The 21,730-nt window shown below is 42.0% G+C and overlaps 1 protein-coding gene across 1 annotated transcript in view; it reads right to left on the bottom strand.

The window, feature by feature from the left end:
• The window catches only part of adam19a (ADAM metallopeptidase domain 19a), a 266,602-nt gene that overhangs the window by 12,110 nt on the left and 232,762 nt on the right, over positions 1 to 21,730 (bottom strand). Inside the window, exons 18-19 of the mRNA XM_083937316.1 lie at positions 5,568 to 5,676; positions 3,797 to 3,938 (exon numbers count right to left, since the gene is read on the bottom strand). Coding sequence (XP_083793442.1) covers positions 3,797 to 3,938; positions 5,568 to 5,676 — 251 coding nt within the window. The remainder of the gene's footprint in view (positions 1 to 3,796; positions 3,939 to 5,567; positions 5,677 to 21,730) is intronic.

The following is a 21,730-nucleotide window of genomic DNA, read 5'->3' as shown; positions in this document are numbered from 1 at the left end:
CCCCCTCATCAAGCAAACTCCACTCACCTGTGCTCTCTGCTCTGGCTGCATTTAAGCCCCAACGCCACACTCACTCATTGCCAGATTGTTCTCGATGCTTGCACCAGACTCTCCAGCGTTACTCTGCCTGATCTCCCGGTTTTGACCCAGCCTGCCTCTGACTATCCTGCCTGACCGATCTCCTGGAAACCACCTCAGCCTTCCGTCCCTGACCACGATCCTCGCCTGTCCCCTTCTGGATTCTGCCTGTCGGCTCCTGTGGCTAACTGGCGGTTACCTGGTTCAGCTCTTCAGAGTGAGTGTAACTCAAGTCTCCTCTGTGGCTACATGCAGCGGCGTGACTCTGATTATTCCCTGCATCAAACCAATAAAGTTTGTTACCAACGATACCTGCCTGTATTTGTGCTGCTATTGGGTCCCAACCAAACCCGTTACGTCAACTTCACATTGATTATTATGTCTTGTTATTGCTTTCCTCTCTGCGTTTATAATGATGTTGGTATGAATGAATATTCATTTGGGGCGTTAAATTGACTCCTTGATTGTGATTTATAAAGGGAAACCAGCGTAGGACGTATGTGGAAACTGTTTTATAATACCAAAATTTTTAGGCGCACAGACGTCCTAGGCTTTGTCCGTATGCCATCTTTGAAGTGAATCCTGTGCACAGTTTTAGAAATGAGGCCCCTGGTGACAATTAACTTAATTATTGGACACACCCTATTTATCTGCAGCTCTCCTGGCTACTTTGTAAGATGGGAGCTGCTCTAGGGAGACTGAAACCCTGAGACAGCAGGTTGTCCAGATGAAGGCCAAAGGGATAACCCTCTCAGTCATCAGCGAGAGGTTGGAGGTCCACAGTCTGTGATTTCAAGACGATTGAAACTTTACAAGGACACAGATTCATTCAAGATTCATTCAAGTCCCTCAAAGGACGGTTGTCCACGTAAAACAAGTGCACCAGAGGACGGGATTCAATTTATTTGGGTCTGATGGAAACATTATGTTGGGTGTAGGACTGGGGAAAGACTGAACCCAAAGTGTGTAAAGAAGTCAGTTACATTTGGAGGAGGAAGTGTCATGGTTTTGGGATGTTTTCTGCAGCAGGAGTTGGGCCTCTTGTACAGCTACATGGCAGGGTGAATGCAAATGTTTACGTGAACCTCCTTCAGCAACATGCAATACCTCCAATGCAACTGTCTCCAATCAGCTGCAATTTTCATACAGACTGAACTGTGGAAAAGACTAAAGAAGACTGGATGCAGATCAGAGCAGTGTGAGAAACTAGTGATGTCCTGTGGGTGCAGATGTGCTGAAGTCATTCAAAGCTGTGGCCTCTACACTTCCTGTTCATTTTTCAATCCTAGAGAAGAAAACATTGTTGAAATCTTCTCTTCTGACACAATGAACACTGTTCTCTAATTCTGATCAGTTTTTTTCACTAAATTAAGGTTTTTGTTGAAGTGCCTTGGTTATTTAAAAACATGCTAGGACAGCAGTGGGATAGACAGAGGATATTCTATCAGATTATGAACAATCAAAAAATAACAGAATTTTAAAATAAATTAATGAATCATTAGTTCTATAATTTTGATCTCCACTGTATTTGTAGTTGTGTTTGTGTCCATATGATGAATGTAAGTCCAATGTTCACTTACTTTAGCTCTGGTTTGGGCTCCAGCAACTCGAGGAAAATATCTGTCTCTTTAGCTGCTAAATGTTCGATGGTGTTCACCAGCTAGTCCCTAACTGTGCCTGTCTAACTGTGTGTGTCTGCTGTTTGGTGCTGAGCAGGTAGTTTATAATGGCTTTATCAGAGATTTTTAACTGAAAACAGCTTCCTGCTGCTACTGGAAAGGCGGCTGATTGGAGCGGTGACGGGGAACGACACAGTAAAGCTGCTAGCCATAAAACCAAAACAATTCATTAAAAGAGGTTTCAGGGGAACTGCAGCCTTGGTGATAAATCTGTCTGGATTGGTCACTTGTAATGACACTTTCCATTCATATAAAAATATGGGTTAGTGCAGCTTAAAGTCAACAGATAGGGATGAGAACTGAGAACCAGTTCCAGTGGAGATCCGGTAACAAATTGAAATGCGAACCGAAATTGCATGCCTCCAGGCGTATCAATTCCTTTTGTCAACGCCTGCATGTTTTCCTGACTGTTGTGCATTGCAAAAACAATTCTGCTGGAAACAGGAACAGGAAGAAGGCAAGGTGTCAAACAGTCCAAATCTTTATAACATTTGTTTCTATAAAATCCCAAATAAGAAAATCTGTACAAATATTCTCTTACTCCATCTATACTGTGTTCAGAGTCGGATAATAAAACAGTTGCGTGGACGATATGAGTCATTTTTTATACACATAAAAGGGGATTGATACAGAATTGGACAGATAAGCAGAATTGATACTGCTGTTGGTACTCCCACCACTATCAACAGGGTACCTCTAACCTGATATGTATATGCTACTTCCACCATACATTTGCAGACACATGTAATCTAGTGCAACAACACAGTGCAGTCAACTTAAATATTAAAAGCTTCACAAAGGAAGGATTTACTGCAGGGCTGTTGCATTGGATTGGATTAAATGAGACCGTAAACTAGTAATTCAGTGTATGTATCTGCAGCAGGCTCTTAGTTGATTGGAAGTCTTTCCAAGCATACTGGATGTATATATGCTTAGAGAGGCCCTTAATCAGCTTGAGCCACTGACTATCCCACTGCTGAACTGTAAATGAACCCAAATGATTGGCCATGGAACCAAACCAAGAAAGCAGAGGGTTTGCAGTGCAGCTGGTGCTGTTAAGAGTCTTCTAATTATCGTAGCGGCTCAGTTTTCCATATCGCAAGTCATTCATTTAGTTGTCTCCCCTCTGTCTACCTTTAGCTCCAGTTACTGTAAAATCCTGCAGAGACCCAATATCAATAATATTTAGCCTTTCTGCCGGTCTTCACTTGGAAGGTCAGGGGCTCTTAAGGCTGCTTTAAAGCCGGATCCTTTCCAGACCCATTTCTTTTCTGTAAATCACTGTGGAACACTTGAGTATTTTCTGAGGCACTAACTCAGCCAGTGTTATGACGAGGCTGTCTCTCTGGGTGAGGTATATAGCAGGGCTCATAAAGGAAGCTGTAGGCTTTATGAGGACACTATTTTGTTTGGTTCTGGTGGAGGTGAGCTGCAGCACAAAATGCTGCCATTTACTGTATGCCGATGTAGAGATAGAAAGTTGGTGGTGGGTGGTGTACACATCCATCTGCTTGGCGCTCTGGCAGACATGGCTTCTTTCTGTCCTGAAATTCAACTCTTCCTCCTTTCCCTTTCTCATGTATTCTTTTTTTCCTCCATGACCTTTTTGTTAATCCAGTCTGCTGCTACATTTTGTTTTCTTGTTCCTTCCTTTTCATGAAATATTTCCTTCCTTCCATGTATGATACATTTCCTCCTTTCACTTTTTGTTTACCTCCTTTCTCATGTGACCAGTGTGATATGTGAAGACTCCACTGCATCGTAAACAAACAAGTTCAGAGGTAGGGAATCAAGCATTAGAATCACACAAATGATCTTGTTTTGTCTCACCTACTTTCTGTGGTTTCTTTTTACTTCATGTATCATTAATTACGGGAATGTAAAAAAGTAATGACCTTCAATGATGCAATGGTGTGCTGTACAGTATATGTAATTACTGATTTCTCCCTGCTCTTGGTGTAGTTCCAGTATCTTGCATCATGTGTTTTTACAGATAGACAGACAGACAGCCAGACAGACAGACAGACAAGATACAGTACTTGTTGCTCTTGTTCTTCTCTCTCTGGGAAAGCCACTTATGGTAATATGAAGTCTTGATCCTGTAGCAGTAGAAGAGCAGCAGCACTGCAGGCAGGACCAACAGGAAGGCAAACAGCAGCCCCACAACTAGCCCCACCTGACCTGTGGGGGCACACACACACACACACACACACACACACTGTGTGTTTTACATGTATACTAGTATCCCTGATATGAGTCATATCCTGTTTCTGATGAGATTTGGAACATGATGTTTACATAGCTAATGTAGTCATGTTCATTCTTACTCTCTTTATTAACAATAAACCAATAGACCAACTCAATAAATACATTTCTCATAAACAACAAAACTTAAGTCTTACATGTTGAAAAATGAGGAAGAAGGATACAATAATTAATTCCTATCCCTTCTCCGCTACTCATATTGATTTATACATTTTATCATATCACACTGTGTCAATAAACTAAACTTAACCATCATCACAGCCCTCCCTCACTGTGTGTTTATGTATATATGAAATATGGAAGTGGAATGTTTCCTTATTCTTACTTAATATAGGATTTCAGCTGCGCTAAACATTTTCAGTGGGTAACGAGTTAAGCACCCGAACTCTTTAAGTACAGAGCCATGCTGTTGTAACACGTGTAGAATGTGGTTTGGCAAGGACGTCCCTGAAATATTGTTGTCTACTTGGCAGCACATGTTGCTCAAAAACCTGTTTATATTGTATCGATGCTGTCTTTTGAACAATGTGTTGATAACAAGCTGGATGGTCCCTCTCCTCTTCAGCCTAGAGGACGCAGCAGCGGCCATGATTTCCAAAATAATTTCAAATGTTGACTTGTCACACCACAGGACAGTTTCCCTCTTGTCCTCAGTCCATCTTAAATGAGCTCGGGCCCAGAGAAGGCGCTGGAGTTTCTGGATCTGTTTTCTAAACAGTTTCCCTCTTTGCATGGTAGATTTTCAACTGTCATTTGTGGATGCAGCAGTGAACTGTGTCCACAGACAATGGTTTATGGAAGTGTTCCTGAGACCATGCACTGATGAATCTGTCTGGTTTTAATGAGCATCAACAACATCCAATAATGATTTTCAGTGTTGCATTGAGATGTCTTCAGATTCTTGGACTCTTTAATGATATTATGTACTGTACACTTACTATGATATAATGTCTTTTAATACCCAAATAATGTTACTACCCAGCAGCCAATTAACCTCATTAATTGTGAGATGTTCCACCAGCTGTTTCCTTCAGCATTTCAACTTTTCCAGTCTTTTGTTGCAACTGTCACGATTTTTTTGAAATGTGGCTTGAAATATCTATTAAATACAGGGTTTCAATGTTTTGCAAATTATAACATTTTGTTTGTATATACATTTTACACAGCATCCCATCTCTTTTATACTGTATATAGTTGAATATCATACATAATATACGGTATGTGTACAATGTTATGTCTTCAGGTTTTTATTATTGTGTGCAGGTGTGTCATTCTACGGGCCTACAGGTAATGTTAAACACTTTCTGAAACTACATCTGTCTTTCTCTCTTTATATTCATGGAATGAAATTTATTTTGACTGATATTTGAGAATTTTAAATGGAAAACGGAAAATAAGGAATGATAGTCTATGAATCTGGCATGAAACAAATATGCTGAATGGACAAACCTTGTGTTCAAATGTATGTCAGTGTCACATGTCATTTAGCTTTAGTGTGTGTGTGTGTGTGTGTGTGTGTGTGTGCACGTGTGTGTGCAAACTCACTGTCATACTGGATAGGTCCACTGTCCACGCTGCCGCCGAGTCCTGGCTTCTCACAGAAGGGGGGCGCCCAGCCACGATTACAGTGGCAGTTCCCGTTACTGTTACACACCTACACACACAAACACACGCACACACACACACACAAAAATTGAAGGCAAAATTTTAAAAATAAAGATCAATACAAACAACATCAATAAAAACACTTTTAAAAAGTTGTCTGATGTAGTGAAAATAAAAAGGTAAACACAGAAGTGTAGGGTGAAAGTGTTTGTTTCCTTGTGTTGTAGAGCTCAGGGATTTGTGTGGACATTAAATGATTCCATGAAGGAGGTTAAACCTTGGATTGAGTTGGTGTAATAATAATTAGGGGCGTGGCCTCTTGAATGATAGCTAGCCCCTGGCCCTCACATCTTCTCTGAGGCTAATTGTCATGATTAGCATAATTAGCATGCTAACTCCGTCATCTTGACCTGGACTGTGGTCATTCGTGTGGTGGTGTTTCAATAAGTGACAAGATGATTTTCTCTTCCATCAACTTTACAAACAGATGGTTTAGGAACACACCGTGTTAATGTTAGCTCTGTTATGCTAATTAAACAGCCACACTTGCAACACGACTTGCAATATAACATCGCCACGATGATCGATGGCACATATAGTAGAGATGCATCGACCCAGTTTTCTCCAATCCAATCCGATTCTGATACCTGGGCTGAACGTATTGTCCGATACCTGATACCGATCTGATCCTACTGTTGAATGAATGAAGCTTATACCTGTCCATGTGAGTGAAGACATCAGGCTTGACATAAACATTTAGCCTTGTTAGAAAAAGTAACAAATTAACACGATATAAATGTACTTTATATTATTTATTAACAAATAACAGAGTGTATATTAGCAGCAAAAGAAAGAAATAACACTTCCATGTAAAGTGCACTGCAAAAAGATATTTATAATGTAATATAAAACCTTAACTACTGTTGCAAACATAGAAGTGAAGTGACTAGATCCCTGTAACTGTATTACCGTGTATAATATTAATGAGGGAATCAGAATGCTGGATCGGCCTCATTCATCCGATATCCATCCAGCTAATTAATCAATATCAGAGCTGATACTCGGATCGGTGCATCTCTAACATACACTAGTTGCTAATCTGAAGCACCTGGAGGATACTGGCCATGAGGGACCGTGTTTTACAGTCTATGAGCATGGTACTGTGTTGAATATAAGTTTAAATCAGAGATCATAAATGCTGCCTGCACTTCACTCTCAGAGCCAGTGTGTTTTCCAGTAAACTGACATATTACTAACGTAGCCTGTGTAATCTCCGCTCGAGACATGGAGTGCTGTGTGCCGTCTGAAAAATCCTGTTTCTGTTACAAAATTAAAAAAAATGACTCCCGTTCTCTCCCGGAAAATAATCTCAACATTGACTCCACCTCCCGTTTATCTAGTAGCGTGTGCTGTTAGCCTAGCTCACAGGTGGTGGAGTTAATGTGGCTAATTCAGCAAACGTCAGCCAGATGGAAGTATCTCCCTTCCCCCAACGTCACATCAATGCCCTTTTTGGTAAGAGGAAAAGAGGCGGAGTCAAAGTCTGACAAGATGGCGGCTCCCAGAGGCGAATATGATTGGATCAAATTGAGAGAATGGACCTCGAGGGAGAGGCTACGTCCATTTTTTTATACAGTCTATGGTTTCTGCTGACTTGGCTCCATATTATCTCTGCTGATTAAATAGAGATGGTAAAGCAGCTGCTACTGTTTCTGTCTCGTTGTTGGTCGACTTTTCAGACACGTTATTGTGTCATCCTGTTAAATAAACATCTCTAAACATAAGACGGGCAGCACTGATGATGTTAGCTGCTTAGCTCCGTCGTGAACGTTACAGTTTATTATCAGATGCTAGCGGATTGTCTGAATCCTTTTGATTTCTTAATTTTCTACTAAAATCTGTAGCAAAGGTCCTCCAGCAGCAGCTCTGGCTGTGTTCAGTCAGCTCAGTGTTGTTAACGTAATGAACCAGCGTATCAATATTTAAGTTTTTTATCTAATCTGATACTAATTTTTAGTAATCATTATTTTCCGAGTATCAATTTTTTTGACAAACCCTAGTTGTGGGTCAATGAAATAAACAATAGAATTGTAAATGTCCTTACCTATAATATTACTGCACGACTCCTTTTTACATTTTTTTAAAGAAATTGTCTTAACAGAAAGCAGACACACGCACGCACGTACACCACAAGGCATTTGTTAATGTGATTTGTGGTTCAGTGGAAGTATAATCCTGTCTGTGTGTGCCTGGAGGTGTACCAGCCAAATAAGAAGCACTCATTTCATGTTTATTATAGACTGGCACTGCATGTGTTTTAATGGGATTTTCCTTCCTCTACCTTTACATATAATGTTAATAATGTTATTCACTGCAGAACACTGACATTATAAGCAATGATGTCTTACATTTGTGTTTCCATTTTTTGTATATAATGTACTTTTCTATGTACAATTTTATTTTATTTTTTGTTTCTGAAAAAAAAAGTGGTAGAATGTATCCTCAAAGCAATTTCAGTCAAAAACAACTGGACTGGTTGTTTGTCTAGGAAGACATTTCACCTCTCATCCAAGAGGCTTCATCAGTTCATGTACGCATCTGACCAGGCTGGGACTGGTCAAACTAACTGGTGTGGAGATCCAGGTATTTAACCTCTCACAAGGCCGATGATGTCACTGTGTCAATGTCCAAATCTTGGACAGAGAGGACAGATGGTTTGAAAGAGGAGTAAAAGAAGCCATCTATGTAAAAGTAGAGAAACCATCGCTAAACAGAGGAGGGGGTCTGAGACACCACTTATCTCCAATTTACAATGCCGCCCTTTCATCCCTTCCCAGGAGATTCAACAATCTAACCTCAAAAGACAACTGTTCACACATGGCCCGGGTGACCCCAACGACTGTCGTTCAGACTCAATAGAGCACTAACGAAGTCGAAACCAACTGCCCACCAACGACTGTCACTCTAACGACGGGCGTGGGCACTTGGAGCACAAAGGGTGTCAGTGACATCATCGGCCTTGTGAGAGGTTAAATACCTGGATCTCCACACCAGTTAGTTGGACCAGTCCCAGCCTGGTCAGATGCGTACATGAACTGATGAAACCTCTTGGATGAGAGGTGAAACGTCTTCCTAGACAAACAACCAGTCCAGTTGTTTTTGACTGAAATTGCTTTGAGGATAACGATGACCTGGACGAATGAGAACATTCACAGGCTGGTAGAATGTATGTTTGAACTGGAGTGTGTACTTCCTTTCTCCTCAGGTCTGGCTTCATCTGGGAGTTCATCTGGGCAAAACTGCCATGAGGTCCCTAATCCATCAGGGCCCCAGAGGTACTAGGTTCATTGGCTCTCATTTATCAAACGAACGTATGGCAGAAAAACGTGCGTACGACCATTTCCTGGCAAACGTCGGCATTTATCAATTTGGACGTGAGCGGGAGCTACGATCAAATCTCACGTCTGGTCTGAGGTCGTGTACGCAAATTTGAGCCTGTGGATTTGCGGTGCAGCACAGCAAAATCTGTCTGAAAATAATGAACAAACCTCAGCTTTCATTAAGCATAAGCAGTCGTATATTAAGAACAGTTATAAATAGATTCTTAAAACGAATAAAAAAAAAAATTGTGGTTAGAGCAATTTATTGTACTAATGAGCGTCTGAAGGCACCGTCCATGAATGATTACGCATTCATCAATCGCCAAAACTACCACTCGATAAATGTACAGGTGATTTGCGACCCCGACACTGAATTAATGAATGAATGTGTTGGCGCGCGGCTGCAGCAAGACGCACTGCAGAGCCAAAGACATCTCCTGGGTTGGTGGCTACCCTCGATAAATTGCATTAAATTAAACAAGGTATCAGATGATTAACATCTTGGTATGGTTCTTCTAGGTGACAAAGGTTATCCTCTTACGGAATACCTAATAACCCCGCTGGCAAACCCCGCTACAGAGCAAGAGCGCCGCTGTTGTGCCGTATTCAGCACCCCTGCCGTGAAATGCACCCCCTCGCATTATAGGTGATATTCTGGATCAGAAGGCTGTTGTTTCCACCTATAGGAGTAGTTTATATACAGCTAACCCACAACGGCCAGACCATTGGTTACTTACAGTCAAAATCACAAACTTAGATAATAGCGAACACAAAACAACACTTTTTGTATGTGCTGTGGAAATATACTGCAGCCATAATTACAAAATGAATGAAATGGATCTTTTGAGCAAGTTGAATGTATTTGACTGAGCGTTTCCTAAATATAATCCCAGCTTTTCTTGCAATTAATAGGTTCAAAAGTGTGTGCTTTAATGTGGTTACCTGTATATAAGCTACTCCTATAGGTGGAAACAACAGCCTTCTGATCCAGAATATCACCTATAATGCGAGGGGGTGCATTTCACGGCAGGGGTGCTTAATACGGCACAACACCTGTCCAACAGTGCGCACAGGCGCACTCGGGTCACAGTGGAGCGCTGCTTCGGGTTGACTGCCTCCGTTATTCTTTTCCATACAGCGTTTTTATGGGCCCCTTTTATTCCACTCTTAAGACTGCCAAAAAGCACATCTTTATTTTGCTCCATCTCGGATGTCAGGATGCCGATCTGTGTGTCGGAAAAGTGTCTTTTCTTCACAGTGTTTCTCCTCTCCATGTTTGACCTCAGTGGGCGAGGCCTCCGAACCAGGAATATTTAAGGGCGTAACATGTTAATGACGATCGAATTCAGCCGCCGCATTTATCAAGGCCCGCTCATTCGTACGCTGAGATTGGTCAGATACGAATGTTTCATAAATAATAAGTGGGTCCTGTCCTACGAACAATTCTGCGCTCAGATCTGCGCCTGTTTTCACGCAAGATTGATAAATGAGGCCCATTGTGAGCAGAAAAGTTATTGATCAATTGATTAACTGCTGATTTGCTAAGTATTATGTGACAGAGCACAATACAATTAGTTTTTCTATTACTATTATTTATTTTGGATTACACATAATCCATAATAAATGTGTGTTTTAATCATGTTAGTACAAACACTCATATGCTGCTGTTTGAACTATACCCTACCACAGTTTCAACAAAGCAATAAAGCAGTGTCATACAGCTAATATCATAACTGCTTAGCTGCAGCTCTAGACCTCATGCCTCCAGTTGCTTTCCAACCTGCACCAGCATACACTGAAAACCATGAGACCACAGACATGTTTGCTGCACTGTACAGAAGAGTTATCCCTTTTAATATCTTTATGTAGGAAATGTTGCAATTGACCGCTGAGCACGACACTAATACCTCGGTTGAACGCCAACGTTCATGACCACAACAAAGTGGTGTTCAATTCAATTCAATTCAAAAAACTTTATTTGTCCCCGGGGGGCAATTCAAGGCACACAGAGCAGCAAATCACGACAGTGCAATTATACAAAAAACATTTTAACCTAACACAAGAATAAAGTGTAAAAGAAGAGTAAGTGTCAGGATGTTAGTGTGTTAGTACAGGTAGGATAAGTGTCAGGATGTTAGTGTGTTAGTACAGGTTAGATACAGAGAACATCGTCGGCGTGAGATGTAGAAAGACATGTGTGTATATGCTGTAAGCAGACATGTGAACGGGTGTTTATGATGTAAACAATGTAAACATGCAGTAGACTGTTGAAACAGGTATAAACAGAACTGTAGTGCAGAAAAGATATAAGTGGACAGTGATCAGATCCAGATGAGGTCAGACATGATACATGTGTGTAATAATGAGCAGACGTAACAGAACTATAGTGCAGTAATAGAGTATAAATATAATATATAACTGTAAGCTAAATAATAAAGTGAATAATAAAGTGATGGTGGTGCATGGCGGGAAAACAGCAGTCTAAGTATATGCTAGCTCTGTGTAACAGATGAATACTGAAAAATAAAGTGACCATAGTGCTGTCATGGATACAATATAAGACCTGATAACACAAAAAAGTGGAGCAGTGCATTAATACCATAAATTAACATAACTAACAGAATCAATCAAGTGGACCAGTAAGAACAGAGTAACAGAATAAGTGTGAACATAATAACAGAATAAATAAGTGGCGTAGTGCAACAGTCCAGTATCATTATAAACAGAGTGAACAGAATAAGTGGAATTGTGAATCAACCAGTAGTTCACAGCTTTGAGGACAGGAGTGGAGGTAGATAGCCAGTTCACATGTCCGGTGAGTGTCCGGGGGGGGGGGGGGGGGGGGGGTGTCCAGGGGGTGAAGGTGTCCAGGGAAGGTGTCAGGGGTGGGGAGGGGGGGTGATGGTGATGGTGTCCAGGGAGGATGTCTGGAGAGGGGAGGAGGAGGGGTGAAGGGAGGGGTGTCCGGGGGGGAGAGGGGGGTGCGGTGTCCAGGGAGGGTGTCTGGAGTGGGGGGGGGGGGGGGGGTGAAGTGTCCAGGGGAGGGTGTCAGGAGTGGGGAGGGGGATGGTCAGAGGGGTCAGGAGTTGAGGAGCTGGACAGCCCTGGGGATGAAGGTTGCTCTTCTCCTCTGTGTCCGGCAGCAGGGACAGCGAAGACGGCGTCCTGAGGGGAGCCACTCAAACGCTGAGAAGAGAGCGTGAGAGGGGTCCTGCATGATCTGACCAGCTAACCTGAGTGTCTGCTGCTCGTGAATGGTCGATAGAGTTCTAACAGGAAGTCCAATGATCTTAGAACAGACAGTGGCGACGCTCTGCAGGCGGTTTCTGTTCTGGAGGCTGGTGGAGTAGAACCAGCATGTGATGGAGAACGTGATGATGCTCTCGATGAAGGAGTAGTAAAAGGTCAGGAGGATGTTCTTGCTGACTCCAAAGGAATTGAGCTTCCTAAGGAGGTATTTCCGCTGCTGACATTTCCTGAGAATCTCCTCTGTGTTGGAGGAGAATTTCAGCAGGCTGTCGAAGATGGTGCCCAGGTACCTGTACTCCTCAACTGCTTCGACAGGCTTCCCGTGGATCACAGTGTTTGCTGATGCAGCCAGTTCCCTCTGCTTGTTGGAGAAGGTCACCACCATGTCTTTGGTTTTGTTGACATTCAGTTCCAGGCAGGAGCTGTCACACCACTCCACAAACTCCTGGAGAGCTGGTCCGTGGTGCAGAGATGGGCCTGACAGCAGAGACAGGAGGACGGTGTCGTCAGCGTACTTCACCAGATGACAGTTAGGCTGTGTGGTTCTGCAGTCATCGGTGTAGAGGATGAAGAGCAGAGGTGAGAGCACACAGCCCTGAGGGGAGCCGGTTGAGGTGTGTTGGAGGTCGGAGAAGGTGCTGTTGACCAGGACTCTCTGTGAACGGTTGGTCAGGAAGTCCAGTATCCACAGGATTAGCAGTTGGTCCAGGTGAAAGAGGGCTGAGAGTTTGTCAGCCAGGATGTGGGGCTGCATGGTATTAAATGCAGAGGAGAAGTCAGCAAACAGGAGTCTGGCTGCGGTGTTGGGGCGCTCCAGGTGTTTGTGAACAGTGTCTATAATGAATGTTTTTGCATCGTCGACGCCCCTGCCAGCTCGATAGGCGAATTGGAGCGGGTCCATCTGGGAGTGGGTTTCCCTGATGATGCGTTGTTTTATGATCCTCTCCATGGCCTTCATCACAAGAGAGGTGAGGGCCACCGGCCGGAGGTCATTCAGACATTTAACGGCGCTTTAAATGTGTTTGGTGAGTGGACTGGCAGCACACTCATCAGTTGTTCAGCTCCCCTCCAGCAGACAAGCAGAAAAAAACCCTTGCTTGCACCCATTGCCTGCCTTTGGTGCAAGTACTGAAATATAGGCATGCAGGTGGCAACATCGAATGTGCAGATATGCCAGTTCCACAAAACACAAAACGTAACTAAGTTACATGAAAAACATCGCTTTTGCGTGTGCCACTGGTCACGTGACATGGGCCATGTCGCCCCCCTCTCTCTCTCTCTTGTCTCCTGTCTACTGTACTGTCCAGATATAAAGCACAAAAAGGCCTTTTAAAAAGATTTCAGGGGGAGGGTGTTACAATTTCTCTAATAGTTAAGGGGAGGGTCCATATAAAAAAAGAAAGAAACTTGCTGAAATGTAGGGTCAATCCCCCTCTCCATCCTAATAATTACCATACAGAATAGAAAATACTGCTAGCCATTTAATCCCAACAGACCTTTGAGTATGTACCAGTATTGCGCCATCTTTGAGACAAAGAGTCGAAATGTGACCTGAGCTGGGAGACAGTCCTTTAATTTCACTACGTGGCATTGAATCCCCTCCAAGAGTTTTTAATTAACTTGTTTTAAACTTTTAGAAAACTTTTAGCGCGAGATTAGCATTTCAACTTGATTAATATCTCCAGACATCTTGTGTAATTCACCACCCCTAAATGAAGGAGAACATACTGCCATGCTCCAATTATATCCAGATATAATTATCCCATCAGTGATTAGAATGCCTATTTACCCCATTAGCACTTGGTCGACATGAAGGGCACACAGCTGTTGACTTCAGCTGTGTGTTTTGGGTGTGATTTTCTTTTTAAGCTTTAGGAGAGCATGTACTGAAGGCATTTCTATATCATACAAAGTTAAGAAGGGCGAATCTATACAATGTGAAATGCCGCGACCTGGATTTCAACACACCGTCATCATATTAGTTCAGAACTAATTGTGTTTTGAGCTTGTTTCATGAAAATCGCCTGTATACGTTTTTAAAAGAAGCAGATCAGTAGTGCTCTCGAGTATACTTCCCCTGCTTATTATTTCTGTTTATTTGCATGGACATCCAGCGCACTCCAAATGCCCGAGGATCAATATGAGTCATATGATAATGCTAAATTAAAAAAACAAAAGGAAGCACATCCTAACACAGGAGGGGACCCTAAGCTGGGGGAAGGAAAAACCGTCTATTTAGAATAATCCTGACTCAAAGCCACTTCCATTATTCATCTACTGTTACACTGAGAGGAACAAACAAAAAAGGGACAAACAGCATGAAACAACATAGTGAGGATAGAAGGAGAAGGGGATTAAAGGAGCAGAGAATATGTCTGATGTTTTTCTCCCCGCTCATAATATTTTAAATCCTAATCAAATAACAATGGCTGGTAAGCCCACTCCTCATACAGTAGATGGGGTAAACAAAGACGAGTCTTTAAAAACTTCTGATGTGTGAAATGTTTGTCCAGGCTGGGTTCGCTTCAAACGCTCATGGTCACAACACAAACTAGGCCACGCCAGCTAGGGTTATATACATTATGTATGAAAGTGTCCTGTAGTCAAAACTTTTTATCTTTTTTAAGGCCTGGTCAAGTTGGACACCAAACTTTATCCGCACATCTTGGCAAAATATGTGGCGCTAGAAGCTTGGTGACATGGAGATTAATGATGAATTACTGTGCAGCTAACCGCTAACACGTTAGCCAGCAGGGAACATGCTTGTGCTAGTCAGTTATTAGACCTGTTAACAGCATTTTGACATGATAGCTATGATAGCTATAATCCACTTAGGGGGGCTCCTGGTATTGTGCGTGCTGGTTCACTGGAATAATGGCTGTTGGGATGTTGTGTAAAACGTAAAATAAAAACAGAATACAATGATTTGCAAATCTTTTTCAACTTATATTCAATTGAATACACTACAAAGACAAGATATTTAATGTTCAAACTAATAAACTTTATAGTTTTTTTGCAAACATGCACTTAGTTTGAATTTGAGGCCTGCAACACGTTCCAAAAAAAGCTGGGACAGAGGCAAGAGCACACATGGTAATGTCCTTCACAAAATGATGTTGCTTTTTAATGCAGTATCGCCTGAGAGATCGAAGGTCAAGCTACTCAATGTTGCTTTTTTTGGCCTCGCTGCTTACAGATTTCTCCATTTTCTCTGAATCTTTTGATGATATTATGGACTATAGATGACTGAGCCTAATAACGACCCTGTTTACAATGAACCTGTTCACCTGCTCATCTTTCACTTTCATCACATGTGTTGCAGGCATCAAATTCAAACTGAGTGAATATTTGCAAAAAACAATTAAGTTTATTAGTTTGAATATTCAATATCTTGTCTTTGTAGTGTATTCAGTTGAATATAGGTTGAACATGATTCGCAAATTATTGTATTCTGTTTTTATTTATGTTTTACAACAACGTCCCAACTTCATGTGAATTGTGACACACTGTAGCCCCTCCACAGCTCAAAATCTGTAACCTTGCAGGTTCATAACATGAGTAACATAGGCAATATCTCATTTTCAGCTCTTTATTAAAGAGATACTGTATTTTGATGATTTAAGTCCAGCTCTGCCGTGGCAGTAAGGGCAGTGAGATGACATGATCTGCCATTTCAGTGTCTGCCAAGATTCTCTCTCCACCCGTCTCCTCCAGTGACATGAGCATGTGGTGGTAGTTCAGTGGTTCTTACAGGGAAATACTAAAATACGTGGATTAAAATCAATGGATTACTTATTTGAAAACACAGCTAAATAACTGAAAACTTGAATAAAAAAAAAGTAACCTGAGTACTCTAAGTTGTTACTTTGTAACGCCAAACATTGGTTGTCATCGAGAAAATTCACAAGTGAATTGTCTGTATTACCACACTGCATTCTCACATCCCACTGGTGAGAAATGGCTTTTACATTGCACTGCATTTGTCAGTCCTGAACAGGGCTTTGTATAATTCCTACTGTAACCACACCAAAATTAGTTAGCTAATGATTTGTTAACTCTTGGTCTTGAAACTAATTCTAGGTTACTACTGTAGGTAGTAAGCCAGTCATGCTAAGGGTAGTGACAAATACCCTATTTAATCAATTCCTTACACTTATTGGTGAGTCAATAACACCATTTCTAACCCTACAAACTCTATGGATTAAGAGAATTACCCTTAATATATTTTCAATGCACATGGCTTTGGCGTGAGTACGGGCGGCCTGCTGGACGGGCCTGCCGTACCAGACTACAATTGCTTAGATATGAGCGTACAATTGTTAGGTGCAGGGTTTAGAACATTTTCAATTAAATTGCATGTTTTGTCTGCTATAGCTCCAGATATAATGTTTGTCTTTTGAGTAAAACAAACAAAAGTGGCAACCCAATGTGGTCCACTTAAACTCAGAAGTCAGAATTTCTGAGTTCCCAGTTGGAAATTTGTTTTTGTATTGTGTTTGTAAGACCCTACAATTATACAGAATAATGCATTGTTATCAGCTGGTATTGCTCAGCTAACCTTGCTAACCCATTTAATATAATAATTTTCTGACTTTTTAAATGGAATGTGGTCAACTCAGGTGTGATGTCATTCCCAGCTATCACTTTCAAGGTTAAAGGAATGCACCGTAAGACATAACAAAAGGAGCCAAATACTTTCTTTATACCTTTCCAGCTAATGTCTCTGTGCCTCAGACGTCTTGTCCTGCACTTTGTCTTGCTGAATCAGATATTCACTGGGGAGTGTCCCCTGCTAATGATCTAGTCAGCAGTAGCACTTTGATCTAGAGATGTTCTGATACCATTTTTTTCCTTTCCAATACAGATTCACATACCTGAACTGTATCGGGCCGCTGTGAAAGCCGTGCATTGAAAAAAGGTTGTTATACATATGTAAATACAGCATTTAACATTTTTTTTTTTTACAGCTCTATACGATTAACCCTGTATGGATGTGACATGGTCATTATATTTGTTGTATGGCCTTCAGGTTAAACCCTTTGTAAAACATGAACAAATAAATACCAAAGAACTTTCTTTTATTATCTAGTGTGACAGTACTTAGATTATTTTTGGGGCTAAATTACTTGATATTGGATCAGTGCACTGACTTGGGTACTTGCTGATACTTATACCCATACCAGCATTATCAGTATCGGTAACTCCACCGCTACATTTTACTGTCAACATCTGCCAGTGTATCATCTGATCTGAGGCCGTATGTTTTGGACACTCGAGTGAAGAGAGGGGCAGAGCTGTCAACTGATCACCATCTGGTGATGAGTTGGGTCAGAGGATGGGGGAAGATTCTGGACAGACCAGGTAAGCCCAAAGGAGTAGTGCTGGTGAACTGGGAACCTCTGGAGGAGGCCCTTGTCCAAGAGATCTTCAACTCACACCTCCGGCGGAGCTTTTCTGGCATCCCTGCGGAGGTTGGGGGCTTTGAACTTGAGTGGGCAATGTTCAAAGCCACCATTGCTGAAGCTGCAGCGGTGAGCTGTAGCCTCAAGGTCTTAGGTGCCTCAAGGGGCGGTAATCCTCGAACACTATGGTGGACAATGGTGGTCAGGGAAGCTGTCCGACTGAAGAAGGAGGCCTTCCGGGATATGTTATCCCAGAAGACTCCGGAGGCAGTTGCAAGGTACCGACAGGCCAGAAGGGCTGCAGCCTCTGCTGTGTCAGAGGCAAAGCAGCGTGTGTGGGAGGAGTTCGGAGAAGTCATGGAGAAGGACTTTCGGGCGGCATGAAGGTGCCTCTGGAAAACCATTCGACATCTCAGGAGGGGGAAACGGGGAACCGTCCAAGCTGTTTACAGTAAGGACGGGATGCTGGTGACCTCAGCTGATGAGGTAATCGGGCGGTGGAAGGAGCACTTTGAGGAACTCCTTAATCCAACTTACACGCCCGCTTTTGTAGAGGCAGAGCTGGAGGCTGATGGGGAATCATTGTCAATATCCCTGGCGGAAGTCACTGAGGTAGTCAAACAACTCCACAGTGGCAAAGCCCTAGGGATTGATGAGATTCGTCGTTATCTAAAATGCTGTGCGATACGGTTGTCTTAGCCAGAATGGCACCCATGTCAGAAGCGTCAATTATTAAGTTTTATTTGACTTATTTGGGTGTTCAACAGTTTTATATTTCATGTGTTTTCACCGTCAATTTTGGTGCAAGGCTATACAGCAACATTTGTTACCTTAGCAGACGGTTACTTTGTTTGTTTCTGTGTGCGTAATGTGACCCCCCCACTACAACACCCCCAACCAAAACTCACTTCCCACAGCCTTCCTTGTAAGCTACAGCTACCAGTTTTGCTATCTCAGCTGTCCCTCACTTACAATAGCCTGCTCACTCAGGCTTGAGATCCCCTTTAAGGACCCTTTCTGATGTATCTGCAGAGACCTGTCTACCTCTCTATAATAGAGAATCACAATATATTTTAAAATATCTTTATGATGTTTGACTGAGCTCTGTGAGATTTTAGTGGGACAAACCACTAGCCAAACTAATAAAGTTGGAACTTTGAGTTTGAACTTTGTAATTAAGCTGTAATACAGCATTAAACAGAGACCAATCCAACTGCTTCCATCAGTGTCTCAGACTGGCTCGCATGTATTCACTCTGGAGACACTGAGGCTTGGAAAAACAAGACAGGGAGGGGACTGAGGGGAAAACTGTGAAATGTTCAATTCTGAAAAGTGAAACAAACCCAGGTTACATTTTCTTGTGGCTTTACAAATATTACACCACAGATAAAAGCATGTCAGCAGCTTCGGCCAGAAACCCCTCAGCTATCAAAAAGCAATACTGGTGGAACATTAATGGAAACTGGCATATTGCATTACGCTGCTGTGTTTTTTCCTGAGCTCAGTGGAACCATACTGTTTATAGAAAAATGACAAAATAAATCACAACCTAACTTACCAATTCATTCTAGCTTCAAAATGGCAAAATGAGCTATTGCCAGTGGACCTACTGAACTCTTCACTCAGTATAGTATGTTTACTGTATCAAATTCAGTCTATATATCTATTCTTATACAACTATTATTATCAACTTACACAAAGTTTATGGCAGCTTTTCTATTTGCTGTTTGAAACGCCAACACAAATAATGTAAATTAAGATTGCCTTATGTACACAGAGCACAAAATAAAGTGTAAGTAAATACAGACAATGCTAACTACTACTGCCGATGTTTCCGAGATGTTTGGAAACGCTAGGTTAGTTTAGGTTAGGTTCTTCATTGTCCCCAAGGGGATAATTGTTTTCACACAAATCGGTTCTCTTTTCCACGGCTGCATACATTAAAAAAAAAGAAAAAGGGGGGGGTGGGGAGGCTGAGTATCTTAGCTGCTGTGGGTGAGATTTGGAGTTTGTTTCTGACAGTGAGCAGGGTGAAGAAGCACGGGGAACAGTACGAGAGGATGGGTTGGATGATGCTTTTGTAGAGCAGTAAGAGTAGGTAGGGGGCCATAGACAGTGATTTCAGTTTGCATATGATGTAGTCTTTGTTGTGCACGTTTGTGTGTGGTGATGACATGTTCGTTAAAGTTTGAAAACTCAGAGTTGTGTTTTAGTCTGGACGGGCAGAAATGGAGACGTTTGAGAATGATTCCCGTTCTGTGTGTTCAACCAGTTACCACCTTATATTCATGTTACTTTGAGTAACAGTTCCATCTCATCATCGGCCCGAGCAAATAAATCTCTGCTCTTACTTTTCACCATTGTTGTTATTTCTGTGAAATACTTTTTGTATTTTCAATTTACACATCCATGATTTTAACAGAGTAACATTCAAAAATCTGCTTCCTGTGTCCACCGCGTATGCCCACTGTACATGGTCAGTGTACAGTGTTAATGTGGACAGAGATTAGTTCTGATACAGAGCTAAAATCAGGGGCCAGGACAGCCGTGCAGAAGGAACTGGTTCTTTCTAACTGAAACAAATTGAGCTACTTAAATACATATCTTTTGCTAGCTACATTAAAAGATTACTCCACAGATTTAGCTTTGTACTTTCATAACGTTGGAAAATAAAACATTTAAAAGTTACTTTACTCAAAATCCCACTCACTGCTGCAGTTTGGTTGTATATTTAGGTGTGTAATGCTAGTACAGCAGCAAATGTAGCATGGAGCTTCTATGCTCTTCAGAGGGCTGGTGAGCTCCCCCTCACCTCAAAAGGTTAACGGTGTATTTGCTCATATGCAGTCAAATGGAGTTGTTGATGGGACTGAGGACTGTGAGACAGAGAAAGATCCACCAGATCACTTTCCTCAGAAGAAAGCCGCTCACCTTTCTAATGTTTCAAATCTGCTGTTAAAATAGCAGGGCACCAGCGTTTACAGGGAATGGGAGATGACACTGACTGTTTTAGCCTTTCTGACGTGTTCGGGTCAAATCTGACAGATTTCCTACTTTCGTCAATCACAAATAATTCATTTAATTAACTTAATAATTTTGAGTGGCTTGGTTAACTTTGAAACACGTGGGTGATCATCCATCAGATAGTACACAACCACAAATCCACAAATCCACAACTACCACTACCCCCCCCCCCCCCACACACACACACACACACACACACACACACACACACACACACACACACAATCACGTGAACCCTGTTCAGACTGTAAGGTACCTCCTCTTCCCTTTAGGAATCCATTTTTGCCCACCTTAATACGGATCATTAATGCCCCCAGGGCCAAACTAATTGTGAAATAGTACTACTGACCATGACCCATAGTGTAAAACAGCAGGTAGGGAGGGAGGGTGTGTGGCATGTGGCCTATATGTATGCATTGTCTGTATTTGTATTTGTATTTATTTTATGTAAAGCAGCTTTACGTGACAGCATTGGAGTCCAAGACAAATTTCCCTCCAAGGACAATAAAGTGTATCTTATCTTAAAATGTATCCTATCTTCGCACCGAACCCCTGTTTGGGAAATAATTTACATTTTCTCTGTCCATTCTTAGTATATTCACTGCAGTTATTCATGTAAACCAGTAGTCTGAGACATTGTTTACAGCTTAAATAAGTTTAAAAAGTTAAATAAAAGACACAAATTCATGTTTCACCCAAAACATATGCATGATTCATTAGAAGATTAAATACAAGCCCTTTGCCCCTTGTTCTTTACTCTGCACCCAGAATATGTGACCTGTAACTAACAATAGAGGAGCTGAACACGCCCTAAATGTACTTTAGACCATAGTCGTAGCAGTGGGACAGTGATCCCACATCTGCCACAGCAGAAGCCAGTGTTCTATTTTCTATTTCCTGTGTGTTGATGCCTGTGCATGCATCCATCCATCCGTCCATCCATCCATCCATCCACCCATCCGTCCATCCATCTATCCATCCGACCATCCATCCGTCCATCCATCCATCCGTCCGTCCATCCATCCATCCGTCCATCCATCCGTCCATC

Source organism: Echiichthys vipera (assembly GCF_963691815.1).
Source record: "Echiichthys vipera genome assembly, chromosome: 22".
Taxonomy (NCBI): Eukaryota; Metazoa; Chordata; class Actinopteri; order Perciformes; family Trachinidae; genus Echiichthys; species Echiichthys vipera.
The sequence above is the reverse complement of the archived record's forward strand: the minus strand, read 5'-3'. Positions and strand labels throughout refer to the sequence as shown.